Consider the following 16,732-nt stretch of genomic DNA (forward strand, 5'->3'; position numbering starts at 1 on the left):
GCATGCGAAATTATAATAATAATAATAATAATAATAATAATAATAAATAGATATAAATGGTAATAATAATGATGGAATCAGTGGTGTGTATTATATTAGAATCTTAACATATTATAGTTTCATAATTGAATTTGAGATCAACTTTACAAACACTATACATACTTTGCATGGGTCAATATCTGTCATTTCCTTTGACACCGCATTCTAGCCTTAATGTTTGTCATTCTTTATTGCAGTTGCGCAAAAGTGGCGCTGGAAGCTGGACAGCTCTCTGCCGAGTACACTTGGTCACATTGGTGCATGGGTGAACCAGGCGGGAAGAAATCCTTGATCAGCCTTTCCAGATACAAACCCACCCCCGACAGAACACGCAGTATATAGCCAAGAAAAATCGAGGACCACAAAGTATGTGGGGGATATTTTGACATACCCCCCCCCCTCGCATTCTATTTTAAAAAGCTGCCAATTTCTTTCTAGGAGTAGAAGTATGTGAACGGGTTGTAGCGTAATGTTTCCTAAGCTATAAGTAGCAGTGAAAATGCAGGTCCATTCACACAGGATTATACACACATGATGAATATTGCATAATACCCATTGCACACACGCACGCTCGTGCCACCGCCGCACGCTACGCAACGCACGCAGAATGCAGCAACCACAACACACAACACACACACGCATATACATATATATATATATATATATATATACTATCAATATTATAAAAAAAACAAAGCGTTCAAGGTATAGAATATATAAGTAAAACACATATATAAACAACACACATATATATATATACACATAATATATATATATATATACATATACATATAGCATCAGGCAGGACGTATAATGACAAATACGAATATGTATACGAAATACGAATAGGCGAATAAGATACGTATAGCGAATACTAATTATGTACAATGACAAATACAAATACAATGATTTGTCATTATACGCTCCTGCATATACATGTATATAATGTCATTAGCAGATTCTTAGCAGGCCTGTTCTATTGCAGGATTTTTTCAAGGACTATGCGAGCGTGTGTCACCACTTCAAGAAATACAAGATCACAGGTGTTGTAGAAGGGAAGAGGATCAAGGCAGAGCACATTCATGACATCGATGTTCGACTAAACAAAGTAGGAATCACGCAAAACCGCAGGTACACATTATCATATGCACGATCATATAGTTATAACAAGTATATATATCTATCCCAGCTCTTTTCCACGCCAACTTTTATGTATGTGCCTTAACCTTGCTATTTCATCGTAAATTCTCTGGGGTCTGTGCAGCTAGACATCAGGAAAGTTGACTTGTTGGTTTTCGTATATAGTGCAACATTATGTGTATAGGCTGTTGTAAAGAATCCGTCAGCCTAAGGTGTAAAACTGTTCTATGTGTGCCATTAGTCATTTCGCTCAGCACTGGAGTCCACCTCAGTATTTATCTGCTCTTGATTGAGTGTTGTTTGAGTGTTGCCAATCCCTCGACCTGTTATTTATTTGCTGAGGGATGAAAAAATGTTGGGTGTTTGACGAGATTTGCTGTAACAGGTGGTACAGACTGCAGTATGAGTTAGAGCATCAGCCAGCATACTGGCATCATGGAGGGCAAACAGGAGATGGGACTTGCAGGTCATGGAGAGAGACTACATACACTTCAGCAGACTACAAGATAGAGGAACTGCAGGCCAGAGTACAGGTGGGCTGCGCCAACACAATGTTCCTTGTATTTTATCTCATGTGTAATGTGTTATCCTGCAGCTGTGCATATGAAGATTGCGGCTTAACCGTCGGATTGGAAAAGCTCCTTATAAGGCAAAATTTATCATAAAAAGCATGCTGCAGTTGCGTTGTGATTTGGCAAACAAATAATACTCCAGGCACACATATTAAATGGCAAAAATAGTTACATGAAGTAATGCAGCGCTACAATACACCTTGTCATGTACCAGACATTGGTTTTTAATTCATAGGAATATTTACGCATTCACAAATTTGGCTGTTTGCCCTAGCTTTATCAAATGTGGACATCTGAATTAAAAAAGCCTCAATATAGAAATAAATGTTTGCACAAGCCTTATAACGTTTATGAATATCAGCAATTATTATTACTATCTATTATAAATAAGAGTGTTATTATCTACTCTTGATATCAGTTATAGGTTCTCTGTTTCTTACTGCCTCAAGCAAACAAAGGCGTTCTCAGCTATTTTTATTTTCATAGTATTATGCGCTGCATACGTATGTTTTGCAGTGAGCTTCAGATTAGCGGGGCCGGCCAATGCAGGACAGGGCTGCAATTTTGCCTCTAACAAAAGCTCAATTCTGTCTCACTAAACTCAACTTTTGTGCACACACTCAATTCTGTCTGCACAAAAGTCATTTTGTGCAACAGCAAAAACTCACATTCTTTGTCAATCCTGCCCACAAAACTCACATATTTTGTGAAGCACAAAACTCAATTCTGTCAATTCCTGGTCCCAAAAAACTCAATTTTGTGACACAAACTCAATTCTGTTCAATCCTGTCAGCACAAAACTCAATTTTGTAAACACAAAACTCACATTCGGCGTCGCAACGCGTTACCACAAAATGCGATTTTGTTGCCAAATATGGCACACGCATTAAGAAGGGCTACCATTTGGTCAGAAGAAAACAAAATGCGGACCATGACACATTTCTCCAGCCCCTTTTTCAAGCTTTCTGAACCCATGGTAGCCACTTCTTTACATTTGCGTGTAGCCATATTTGAGGCCAATGAGATTCTGGATCGGGCCGCCCGGTTCAGAAGGTTAAGTTTTGTGTTTCAATGTTTTTGAACCTGTTCACAAATTGAGTTTTGTGACGTCTTCGAAACCATTCGAAGTTTTGTTGGCTCGGTTTGCACAAAATTGAGTTTTGTGTGCGATGACAAAATGAGCTTTTGTGTATCGCGAAGACGAGTCGACCCTGCTTACACGATCAACTTGATGCGATTGTCCTGTGTTCCGAGCGAAAATTGCAGTTTGTGTGGACCAGCCGATTTGACAGCATGAGACTTTGTGTTCACGAAAACCTCATCTGTTCTTGTCAGAGCTTTACCCGTACACAAATGCCTGTTCCTGCATGGCCGACCCCGTACAGATAAGCGCGATAGTTTTTAGTCTGAATTTGCACTTAAAAAGAAGACGTAAAAGTAAAAAATAGACAACTCTTAAACCGCGAAAAAGTAGTATAATCTTTTGTACATTTGTGGCTGCACATACATTGTGTACATTTGTGGCTGCACATACATTGTGTACATTTGTGGCTGCACATACATTGTGTACATTTGTGGCTGCACATACATTGTGTAGCTCTACATGGAGCTATGAATTTGTAGTACAGTCAATGCTGTATATTTCGCGGTGGTTTAATTTTCCGCGAAAATAACAATATCCGAATAATTCATAATTCACTGTCCGTCAAGTCTGAATTCACGAAAATATCTGTACGCGAAAAATAAGGCGTATACAGTACGCAAGGGAAATGCCTTTTATAGACAGGCATCAGTACCATAGAGATGACTGGTAAAACACATTGGACTGTATTGATAACTCTTTATATATTATGCAGGGACAACTGAAGGACTTGGACATGAAGGAGGATGAGTTCTTGTCTCTGTCAAAGATGGCGCAGGGCCTCGTGAAACAGTCCACCCAGCAGCAGGTCACATCCATGCTTACCACACTCAAGACACTAAAGGACCGACTACTTAAGGTGGCTACTTGAGTTAATCAACTTTAGTATAGTGCCTAAAAGTACTAAACTCAACATAACCTACTAAGCAGATGTACTAAACTTAAGTAACTGAACTCAAGTACATAATGCCGCAAGGTGGTTACTTAAGGAAGGTGTATCTTACTTATTTATTAACTTGCTAACATAACTTAGCTTGTTGTACAATAACAATCCTCTAGATTTCTGCTGCACTTACATTTTATTGGCAAATGCTATCATTTAACAGGTAATCCGTGGTATCGCTGACCACGTGAATGGTGCAGAGTGTGTATAATTGTTTTGCGTTCATGTCTCCAGATGAGGAAAGACCTGACTGAAGCTCAGCAGGGCTTCAAGCAGCAGGTGCCGAGGCTACAGGCACTCGAGAGTGGATATGTGGACATCTCAACATGGCTGACGGAGCGCGAGGCCATGCTGGGGTCACACCGAGTCACAGACGATGTCGAGGCAATGGAGGCACGTCTGGGAAAGCACAAGGTAGGCAGCACTGAACATGCCTCTTCCTGCTTGGTTGACCGTCTCTTACCTGTCTGTCTCTCTGAATGGTTGTCTGAATGACTGACTGACGGTCTCAAATTCTACTTCTTCTAGGTGTGCTTTGCCCAGACTTCCATCTACAAGTCGAATCTGGACAGCAAGAACAAGCTGGTAGAGGCGATGCTGAGGAGCAACCTACGAAACCTGAGAACGAGCGCACTGCACCAGTACTGGGCAGAGCTGACACTCAGATTCCAAGTGAGTTTATCGCTGTTAGTTGGGATCGCCATCGTATACCCTTCAGCCGGCTCACACATTTTACATTTCATGTATGCGTAAATCTCGTATTCGTTCTTCAGGCCAGTCAATGTTTCATTTTTTGTTCGTTGTTGCTATCAATGTGGAATAGTCTGTGTCTAATACTATACTAATCTAAATACTAATCTAATACTAGTCATGTTCTGTTTAATTGAGTTTGTCAAGCATTACATTTAGCCTTTGAATAGATTAATTTCAATAACTGATCATGAAATGTAGACCAATTCCCAACACTACGCATTACAGAGAGCCATGCAGCAAGGAGCAGAGTGGGAGCACGCACTGGAGAAAGCTGTTGCATCACTGGGTGGCTATCACCAGTACAGAATGCAGCTGAAAGAATGGCTACAGATAGCAAACAATGTGATGGCAGATGAGGATGATAGCACGACTAACCTCATCAGCAAACACAAGGTCTCTCTTGCTAAGCATGAGCAGCCATCTTGGCTACTTGTGGAGATTTCCTACAAATTCATGTATTATGAGAGTAATTTAATCGATATTATCACATATTCATATCGTCACACTTTAACACGACACGAATTTCAGATTTTTTTGCACCGGCCCAGAGGGCTGGTAACAGTAATTTTTACCAGCCCTCACCATAATTTACCAGCCCTCACAAATTTGTTTGTAAAATCAATGTCATGTTTCACGCTTGCATTCTCGATTTCAAATTTGTAAAATCTTGATAGGTTATGGCGTGATATCCGTCAGGTAAAACAGTAATGTAGGCTATTTGCTATAAATAATGTAGGCTATAAATAAAAATGTAGGTACTCGCTAACACGGCTGAAACCACCGGCTCGGAGGGCCGGTGTTTTGCAAATGTTACCGGCCCTCCAAGTAATTTGCCAGCATATGCCAGTGAGTCGGTGCTAATTTCACGCCCTGCTTTAATAGTCAAGGATATCAGCACAACAGTGTAGTAATACGTGCGAATACTTTAGCTACCTGTTAACGATGTTCTTTTTGCCTTAGAGTAACTGATAAGGAATAATCATTCTGTTAGAAAATAATGTATGATTTTTGGGTAAACAAATTTCTTGCATGTGAATGTCTGTCTATGATACATGTCGAGCAAGTGGTAAGAAATGACCCACCCACTAACACACCACTGGTAATTTTCCGACAGCACGCGGAAAACAAGAAATTACTAAAGATTAGCTTGACGACACGAGTGCCATATACTGCCTCTACTGTTACACTGACGAATCTTGTACTTGTCTCTCTGTAGGCTTTCTTCACGAAGGTGGACCAGAGTCTGCTGCAGCGGTGTGTGCAGGCGAGCCAAGATGTTGTGAAGAGTGCAGATGAGCAGACGGCCATGCAGACGAAGGCCAGCATGGCGCAGCTGCAGGCAAGCTGGAAGGTGAGTGCCACACAGCGCGCAGCAGAAACAAGAGAGCTACCCGAGATAAACAAGTGTCGCATTGTTGCGTTACGCATTTAGATGCACTTACTGATGGCATTTGATGAACTCGGGGAAAGGTTGCACTGTGCGAAATTCGATTATCCTACCGGAATGGTAATTGCTAGATACCGCAGCAGACGAATAAATTGGGAGGTGACCTTGGAATGACACACGTTTGAGAAAGCTTGGCTTGTAATATGCGATACTCTTTTGAAATAATGTAGTGTCTGAAATTCTGTTGAAATCTTACAGGACACCCTGTACCGGGCACCGATGCGACTGATAGAGCTAGAGTTCAGACAAAATGAGAAACAGTTCGTACCCCTGCTCAAGTCAGGACAGGACAACGCTGACATGGAAGAGGTGCAGATGCAAGCGGAGTATGAATCTGCTGCACTGCTGCAACAACATCTGGTGAGAATCTCATTTCAGGGAAAATCTGCTGGACATGCAGAATCTATCTTAAACTCTGAGTCAGTATGTTTTCTTAAGGGCCGAATTCTCTTGCGATAACTGACGTAAAAGAATTGCAAACATAAAGCAGAAGTAGTCTGTGGTGAATAATGTGATAATTTTAATAATATAATTTTTATGATATCACTCATTTTGTGGTCTTATTTTGCAAACACTAATTTCTGTGGTATTGTATTAACTGCCATCGTTGCTCTTCACTTGCAGGCCTTCTATCATGACAGTGATTACTTCCCAACCTGCGAGAAACTGCTGAAGCTGATGAAAGTGTCGGCCCAAAAATTGGCAGTTTACTCTTCTCAGGTAGATAATGACAGTGGAACATGCTCTATGTCTATTGCTAACCTGCTCAATAAACCAGACACACAGATGTGACCCCACTCACAACTGTCTGGAATTAACGCAAACTAGCTGAAAAGCTAATTAACCAAAAAGAACCACTTTTCAATCAAGGTTCACTATTTCGGTAATTTGTATATATGAGGCCAATATGTACCTACACTTTTTTCACTACAGGAAAGCTCACCCCCATCGCAGGACAACTCTCTCATTGCACGGTATGTAACACTGGAGGAACAGTGGCAGCAGCTCAGAGAGAGGGCAGAGACAATGAGACAACTTCTGCAGGAGATGCCCGGCAAGTGGAAAGAGTACAACGACAGGTACGCATAGAAATCTCCTCTTAGTCGTCTCTAAGACTACATTCTTCTACTGCCTATTCAGACATCTACTTTAGTAATGTGTGATATGTGATGTTGTCATGGGTGATGTTGTCATGGGTGATGTTGTGATGTGTGATATGGGGTGTGTGGTGTTGTAATGTGTGATATGGGGTGTGTGGTGTTGTGATGTGTGATATGGGGTGTGTGATGTTGTGATGTGTGCATGTGGTGCGCGTGTGCCACACAATAGGTAACTGTTATCTATTCATCATGGCTTCTCTTGTCGCAGGTTCGTTGCCATGGAGAATTGGATGGACAGTGTTGACGCTGCTGTGCAGGACTTACAGCAAGATGCTGCCAGTACTCAGGAGTATAAAGCAAAGCTAAACAAGTTCAAGGTAGGATTCAAGTTCGAATGGATGCACAGCAGGTGTTGTGCATTTCAGCACTTAACAAGAAGTACAGTGGACACAAACAATTATCTTTAGTGACTGTCATGATAAAGTTGTTTCTATAAATATGGAAGTACATTTCTGTTTGAGTTCAGTTTAGCTTTAATGCTTTCTGTTGTTGACAAGAATGGAGGATGTAATCTTACTAACAAGAGAACGTGGCTCGTGAGATCCCACACCTTTACAGATGGCGATCTTGATAGCTTTTATCTCCAATCAGCGTAAACATCGAATGCAATGGATAGAAAGTAGCGATGCATTCAGCTAGAGACATGGTAACTGCAACCAGCTTATTCTGTTTTGCTGCAGGACATCTGCCGACAGGTGGAACACCACAGGCAGCACTTTAACTGGTTGCTACAGACGCTGGAGACCCTGCGGCAGACGACACCTGTGCCCGTGGCAACCGCTGAGAAGGAACGACTCAATGCCCTCGTTAACAGATATGAGACCATAGTACCCGGTCTAGGTCAGCACCCCCAACTAACATTTCATCAATCATATAGTTGTAATGGACTCTACATTTCTACTCAGTTAGTAGAGACTGCTAGGGTTGAATAAGTTATTTCTAATTGAACAATTCTATTTTACGCATTTTATGGAATGCAATATAGTTGTAATGTAGTGTATGGGTACCATATTATATGGTGTAAATACATATATAGATATACATACATATATATATATATATATATATATATATATATATATATATATATATTATATAAGTCACAGTGTGCACTCGCCTCATGTTCGTATACACATTGTAAGTGCTCTTCTATTTCTTGTGTCTTCAGAGGTGACAACTGTCCAAACTACAACCGTTATGAAGTGCCACACATACCGAGATAAGACTGGCCGCCATCTCACGTGGCTGCAGGCAATGAGATTGAAGGTCGTAGACGAACCAAAGGTCACGAGTCAGAACAATACTCAGGACATGCTGGTAGAGCACCAGGTATTGTCTTCGTTACTTTTAAAGCATGGTTAAAATGACAAAAGGTTCTTAAGTAAAATTGATCGATAAATACAGAGCACCTGTTCTTGATGTGTTTTTTTTTCATAGTGGTGTTCATATGCCATTCAATTTAAATTGAACTGTAGAATTTCAGCGAAGCCAGGTTTTAATCACCACCTCGGTGTTGGCGGCATGTGTTGGAATCGGAAAGTAAAAACCACTAAGAGAAAAAGTGCTCGTACATTATTTAAATGTCTATTATTTGCCTCATTTTCTCCCCAACAGGCGGTGATGGAAGAGCTTGACCAGAAGGCGGGTGAGATAGAGACGGACATTGAGCAGGGTGTGCAGCTGCAGCAGGAAGCGCACGCGCCACGATTCGTTAGCGAAGTCACGGTGACGCTCGACCAAACATGGCGGCAGACGAGAAACGTGGCGACCAGCACCGTTGATGAACTCAAGGCATGTGCAGATGTTTTAACGTGACCTTGACATGATCATTAATGTGACCTTTGACCCCAAATTTCACAGTAACCATACTGTGCTGGTAATCTTTTATTTCCCCATGTGTAAAACTCAAATAATAGTAGGTATTTTGTTCGTGCATAAAAAATGGATTAACAAAAATGGATAATATAAAACTTTGAGGTTTAGGGTTCCTAAAAAAACGTCTGTCTCATGATGTCTGACAGTGTCTCAGCAAGGTTGTAACTGTTGCTGTCACTTGTCTTAGTGTGACCTTGTCTCTCTTGCAGTGCATCATAGTGTGACCTTGTCTCTCTTGCAGTGCATCATAGTGTGACCTTGTCTCTCTTGCAGTGCATCATAGTGTTGTTCAATAAGCGTAAGGATGACAAGAAGAAGGTGGATGCAGCCACACAGTGTGCAGAGGCAGAGCTGCAGCGACAGCGAGAGCTAGACTCGGACGCCCGCATCCAGGCAGATAGACAGGCGAAGCAGGCCGCACACGTCCGCCTGGTGGAGGGATCGAGCAACATGGCGGATATGAAGAGCGAGACGGAGGCGCTGGCGTCGCGCGTCAGTGCTGACTGCGAGGCGATGCTGCGCGCTGAGACACAGGAGGTCGAGACGCGCTTCGACGCTGTCTCGCAGAAGGTAGCGCCACCTGACATCATGAAAACAAATCTTATGCGATGTTAATGTTTGTGTGCGACAAACAGGCCGGAAGTTTTCATACCTGCATTTGTATCTTCTCAGTCATGTGATGCTAAGCAAGAAATGTTTATTGTTGTGTGCTGTGGACAGAGTATATATTACATAATGCGCAGAGGTATTGAATAATCAGTCCACAGTTACTAGATATTCAGGTTCGTGTAATAACCCAAATGTACCTAAATCGTTAGAAATAATTTGCCCTCTTAGTGTTATGCAAACACACACATCGTGATATTTATTCCGCAATAACAGTAGTAGTTTTATGTATGTTGCGTGGATTCTATACTGTACATTGCTCTTTCTAATTGCATGCTTTGTACTATAGATGACACAAGAGGTCAACTACTTAGACACACTTGCGCAGACCTGGCAGGTGATGGAGGACAAAGCAACACAGCTCTGGGGGTGGCTGGTTGCTGCTAAGGGAAAAGTCACAGAAGCCAGCAACCCACAGGCAAATCTTGAGCACCGACTGCAAATACTTCAGGTGAGCATAGGCTAGGATCTGTATTCGTCACCAGTTCTAGCTGGGTGTTGGTTGAACGACAACCCAATAGCTCTCTCTTGTTTTACATAATTTGAGCTAGGTGCGAGAGCACAGAGTGTAAAACCATTTCTATGTAATGGACAAGTACAATACATATATTTATTTTTATTTCTTGGTAATAACTAGGAGTGCTTCTTTTAAAAAAATACTTTTATTAATCAGTATTCACTGTCTTATAGAATGTTGAATCTGAGATGGCGACGCAGCGTCCGTTGCTAGGGGAGTTGGAGACACAGTATTCACAGGTGGCAGCACAGTTGCCTGAACGCGTCTGCTCTGGCATGCTGGTGATGATCAATCCTCTACAACAACAGATGAAAGGTATTGTCATAATATTAAGTATCCCTAGACACAACCCGTGAGAATAATGATTACTTGAGTTATGTGAACTTACCAACATTGTATGTGACCCAGTATGATCGAAGCTGACTTTCACGTGGTGCTTTTGTCAAAGTTCAAATGCACATGTAATCAGGGAATGTGTAGCACTAGACACCATAGTTTACCACAGACAAACAGGTTTGGGCGTAAATACCGACGTCATGTTGTTGCAGACTTGGAAGCTGTAATCCAGCAGCAAAGAATGGCCGTCGCCACCGAGTCGTCAGTGCTGCAGGACTATTTGGCTAAGCTGCAAAGACTATTGGCCAGCATGCAAAGTGCCGAGGCCACGGTTGCCACGGAAACGCCTCTATGCAGGTAATGTACTTATCAATTAAGAGTCATTAATGGATGCAAAGGTCCGTCCTGTTTTTCAGTACAAATGTTCGCGATAAGCTATTGTGGATGTCTGACATAATTTAAACCAAATGAACAACAAAATTTAAAATAGAATAACGTAATAAATATCATTCAAATTACTTTCGTCACGCACCGACGCAAATTTTCCTCAATCCACAATTACACACACTCATGCCATATTGGTTGTGCTGGGAGCGACACGAGATGATGTCAGTACGTATGGCACTTTGTAATGGATGTAGTTTGAACAACTGTCACCTGTAAAGATACAAGAAATGTCCTTCTACTTGCAATGTGCTCACGAGTGTGTGCTTGCCTTCTGCTCTACTGTAGGAATCCAGAGGAAGTGCAGCAGCTGAAGCAGGCACATGAGGGCTTCATGGCTGACGTGGAGCGACACCGCCCCCTACTGGAGGAGATTGTCGCACAGGCGAAGGAGTTTGCGTCAGTGCCTGAGGAAGTGCACACCCTGCGAGCGAGGTGGGATGCCCTGCAAGCAGCAGCACAGCAGAGGATCAAGAGGTGCGTGCGTATGCTAGCACAAGCTGCTACCAGGATGGTTTCTTTGGTAGCAGAGACTTGTCATTTATGATGTTAAACGTTGAATAGATTCCATCTAAAGTGTGGTATAAAATGACTGATGCCTAATGCCTGTGAACAGATATATCTTCAGTGACTAAATGTGATGCGTTGGTGGTGTTAGCTGAACAAAGGTGTTGTGATACGGGCGGGATCTCTCACTGAGTAATATGATCGTGAAAGTTCGTAGGGTTGAAAACAATATAGCAAGAGAAAATTAGCCACACTGTCCACCCAGACTTTAGTCGCACATATGTCAGGTTAACAGCTGATGCCATTACTTTGCACTTTGTCATTGTTGCTATTACTTTGTGGCAGGATTGACATGCTAGTGAAGCAATGGGAAACATACACAGAGGAAGAGAGGAAGCTGAGGGAATGGCTTCAGCAGTGTCAGACATCGCTTAGCGCTGACGTTGGGCAGACTAGTGCTGCTGTCATGCGTCTGAAGCAGGCACTGGATTGCTACAAGGTAGGTTGCAGTGATGCAATCTGATATTCATTGTTTTTAATTACACATTGGTGACTTAATTAATTAAACGATATTTCAATAAATACTTTATTAAAATAAATTGCTTCGTTTTCATTAATTAATTATTATGATACTTTAATGGTACAATTGCTGCCTTATAGTAATATAACTGTTTTGAGTGACATAGGCTTTTCAATTAGGGCAGTGCTAACAGGCTAAGTTAGTCGTGTGCCGTCATCTTTTTCTTTCCTATATTGTCAGTGTATTTATGTAAAACCTTGTAAATGGTAAACATGAAAAGTACTTGATTCCTACTAGAAACTCTTGGAGGAGATGAATGGAAAACGCCTTCAGGTGGAGTCCCTGCAGCGGCAGCACCACCAGCTGGCGCCACAGGTCGCAGAGACGAGTCCTGTACATGGCTCAGAGAAGGAGATTGTTGATGAGTACGTGACCTTGCTCGAGCAAACACGCCAGTGCATCGCTGACCTGACGGACAGAATCAAGGAGGTTTGTGTCGCACTCATCTGCAGTTATATTACGTGTGTGTGTGTGTGCGTGCGTGCGTGCGTGCATGTGTGCGTGCGTGCATGTGTGAGAGAGCAGGCGTGCGTGTGGGTGGGGGGTGGGTACATGAATAGGTACATTTGTGGATCATATAAATAGCATGCAGTTACTGAGATAGAATAGTAAGGATAATAAAAACGATTGAGATTGAGAAATGCAAGAACAATAAAACCGTTCTTCCTGCTGCCATTAGCCATTATCGGTTTGTGGTGGAAATGGAAAATTTGAGACTTGAGTCTGGGAGTAAATTATCCATATTAAAGTTTAATGTGTAATGTTTTGAATTTTGTAGAGGATTGACTTCTATGACAAAATGGAGGAACTTGAGAAGTGGTTGAACTCGGTGCAAGTGAAACTTGCCGTGACAAACACCTTGGAACCAACTGAGTTGGAGCACAACCTTGAGGACATTAAGGTCAGTGCTGTAGGATGATGCTATCACTAATTATAGGTGTAACAGTGAAGGATACTGTAGTAGTAACAATTATTGCATAGTAGTAGTTGATGGGAGGCAGAAAAGGGGGTGGCCTCCCCACCCCCCCCCCCCCCCCCAACCGGTAAAAACCAAAACAAAAAAAAAAAGCAAAAACTCCCCGACCAAAACCAAGGCAACCCGGGAAGAAAAAAAAAAGAAAATAATTTTCCTGCCCGAAGGCAAAAAAGAAAAAATCGTGGAACTGAAGACCCGGAAAAAAAACAAAAGGCAACCAATGGCGAACCTCTCGATCAACAATTCTCAATCCACAACCAAGCAATATGGCGAGTTTTGATAAAAAAAAACATTATATTGTGCGGTATGTTTATCGAATCGTTTTTTCTGCGCGGTGCTGAACAGAGCCTGAAGACGGATGCAGAGCAGAAGGCGATACTCGTAGAGAATGTGTCTGTGGAGGTTGAACAGATGCAGATGAAGACTCCGACGAAGGAGGTCGCTGAGCTTCAGGACAGGGTCACGAACATGGTGCAGTCGTACGGATCCGTGACGACTGTCGTCACGACCCGCGAGATCGTCATCGAAAAGTGAGTTGACGCTCCGTCATACATCATACACGGCCATTCTATCATACGTCATACACTGCCATTCTATCATACGTCATACACGGCCATTCTATCATACGTCATACACTGCCATTCTATCATACGTCATACACTGCCATTCTATCATACGTCATACACGGCCATTCTACCATACGTCATACACTGCCATTCTATCATACGTCATACACTGCCATTCTATCATACGTCATACACGGCCATTCTATCATACGTCATACACGGCCATTCTATCATACGTCATACACGGCCATTCTATCATATGTCATACACGGCCATTCTATCATACGTCATACAACACACGCGGACCTCGCACTCTATGCACTACGTCATATCACTGCCCATTGCTATCATCGTGCATACATGGCCATGTCTAATCATATGATCATACACGGCCAGTCTATAATACCGTCATACACCTCGGGCATTCTATCATACGTCATACAGGCCATTCTATCATTAACGTCGATACACCGGCCATGTCTATGCAGTAACGTCATAAGCACGCCATTACTATCTGATACCGTCCTACCACGGCCATTCTATCATATGTCATACACGGCCATTCTATCATCGTCATGAACACGGGCCATTCTATCATTCACCATGCACGGCCACTTCTAATCATAGGCGTTTATACACTGCATTAGCTACTTCAAAATATGTTCATGCATCTGGCCATTCACTATCATCCGTCATGACACTGTCATTCTATACCATAAATAATCGTTATATCCACCTGCGCATGTTCTATTCAAATCGACTGTATACGACCTGGCACACAGTATACGACATCAATACAACTCAACAACTGCTATCAGTAGTGACAAACAAGTTGCCTACACATACGTCATACACTGGGCATTCCTATCATACCGTCATACACGGCCATTCTAGTCATACGTCATAACGGCCATTCTATTCATAGCGTCACTGCGGTGGCGCCACTGCCATTGCTAGTTCATACGTCATGCCCTGGTCCCTGCACATTTATTCACTATGTCATGGCACTGCACCATTCTATCATAGTTCTGTCATATTATTATTTTCACTTTGGCCATTCTATCAACGTCATATTCACGGCCACTATTCATACACGCTAGCCATATCAACGGTCCATCTATCATATTCATTTACACGGCCATTCTATTTCCATACGTCTATACTATGGCCATTTATCATACGTTCTATTTACTCACTGCCTATTCTAACCTGCATACGTCATACACGGCCATCTATCCAATTAGTCATGCACTGCATTCTATCATAGGCTCATACACTCAGCCGATTCTTATCCATACGCGCACTGTCATACCACCGGCCATATCTATCACTAATTCATACACTCGCCATTGCTATCATACGGTCATAACACGGCCATTCTATCCATATGTCAATACACGGCCATTCTTATCATAACGTCATACATTCGGCCACTTCTAATCATACGTCTACCTCTGCCATTCCTATCATACAGTCCATAACACGGCCATTCAATCATACCGTCATAACACGCCATTTATCATTATGTCATGCACTCGCCAATCTATCATATCGTCATACACTGGCAATCTATCATACGTATACACTCGAACATTACTATCATAAAAACGTCATAACACGCCCACTTCTATCATACGTATGCCAATGCACTACCCACCACCTGATCAATAACACGCTATGCACTGGGCCATTCTATATAACGTCAATACACCGCGCCATTCTATCATTAGCCGTCCATCACACTGCCATTCTATACATACGTCATACACGAGCCATTCCTATCATAATGTCATATCCCACGGCCTTCTATCCATCAACGTCATACACGGGCCATTCTATCTATACGTCATCACTGAGCCATACTAATTCTATCATACGTCATACAGGCCATTCTAGTCAATCGTCATAGCACTGCGCATTCATGCATATGTCATGTCACTGCATTCTATCATAACGTTCATTACAGTCGCATTCTATCATCTCATACACTGCCATTCTATCAATACGTCATACCCTGCCATTCTATTATACGTCATACACAGGCCATCATCATACGTCATACACCCTCGCCAATTCTATCATCTGTCTATGCACTGCATCTCTAGTCATATCGTCCATACAGCCTGCCATTCATCACTACCGTACCATTAGCACTGCCATTGCTAGTCATACGTATAGCAGCGGCCATTCTATCACACGTCATGCATCTGCCATTGCTATGCATCGTCATGCACTGGCACTTCTATCATAGGTCATATCACTGGCCATTCTATCATACGCTCATACGACACTGCCATTCTAATCATATAACGTCATACACGGCCATTCTATCATATGTCAAGTGACACGGCCATTCTATCATACGTCATACACGGCATCGCTATCATAACGTCATGCACTGACATTCCTATCATAATAACGTCTCATGCAACTGCCATTCCTATCATACGTCATCCCTAGCCCTTCTATTCATTAACGGTCATACACTGCACGTCCGAGCGGCCCTGCTCGCCATTCTATTCATATCGTTCATTATTCTGTCTTGGTTCTATCTACTCTATAATTTATTTACACGGTCCATTTCTATCACTACGTCATAACTGCCATTCCTATCATACGCTATTATCTTGCTTCACTATTCATCTATTCTATCCACTCGTTTTTTTTTTTTTTTTCGTTTTTTTGTCCATTCTATCTTATATGTCTATTTTAGCTACTTTGCTCTTATTCTATTATTTATACATCGTCCTGCACTTGTCGCATTCTATTGCATACGATACACGGCCATTTTCTAATCATACGTCATATCCACTGACGATGTCTATCATATATGTCCATTTCACTGGGCCACATTCGTATCCATACGTATGCACTGCCATTCTATCAATCACGTCATAACACGCCATTCTATCATACTCATACACTGCCATTCTATCATACTGTCATGACAGATGCTGCCATTCTATCCCCATACGCATAACACTGCCAATTCTATCATCGCTCATACACGGCCATTCCTATCATCATGTCATAACCTGCCATTCATCATCTACGTCCTATACCTGTCATT

At 42.2% G+C, this 16,732-nt stretch overlaps 1 protein-coding gene across 1 annotated transcript in view; it reads left to right on the forward strand.

Moving 5' to 3' along the window:
* Positions 1-16,732, forward strand: part of LOC106809661 (nesprin-1-like) — a gene marked incomplete at both ends in the record, with an annotated part of 51,510 nt that overhangs the window by 5,555 nt on the left and 29,223 nt on the right. Inside the window, 21 exon segments of the mRNA XM_014812826.1 lie at positions 3,608-3,751; positions 4,070-4,249; positions 4,364-4,507; positions 4,814-4,981; positions 5,805-5,939; positions 6,234-6,395; positions 6,660-6,755; positions 6,969-7,114; positions 7,404-7,512; positions 7,876-8,035; positions 8,364-8,524; positions 8,810-8,986; positions 9,344-9,640; positions 10,026-10,187; positions 10,427-10,568; positions 10,802-10,946; positions 11,322-11,510; positions 11,886-12,039; positions 12,358-12,549; positions 12,899-13,021; positions 13,442-13,626. Coding sequence (XP_014668312.1) covers positions 3,608-3,751; positions 4,070-4,249; positions 4,364-4,507; positions 4,814-4,981; positions 5,805-5,939; positions 6,234-6,395; positions 6,660-6,755; positions 6,969-7,114; positions 7,404-7,512; positions 7,876-8,035; positions 8,364-8,524; positions 8,810-8,986; positions 9,344-9,640; positions 10,026-10,187; positions 10,427-10,568; positions 10,802-10,946; positions 11,322-11,510; positions 11,886-12,039; positions 12,358-12,549; positions 12,899-13,021; positions 13,442-13,626 — 3,371 coding nt within the window.

This window comes from Priapulus caudatus, unplaced genomic scaffold (genome assembly GCF_000485595.1).
Source record: "Priapulus caudatus unplaced genomic scaffold, Priapulus_caudatus-5.0.1 Scaffold373, whole genome shotgun sequence".
Classification (NCBI taxonomy): domain Eukaryota; kingdom Metazoa; phylum Priapulida; class Priapulimorpha; order Priapulimorphida; family Priapulidae; genus Priapulus; species Priapulus caudatus.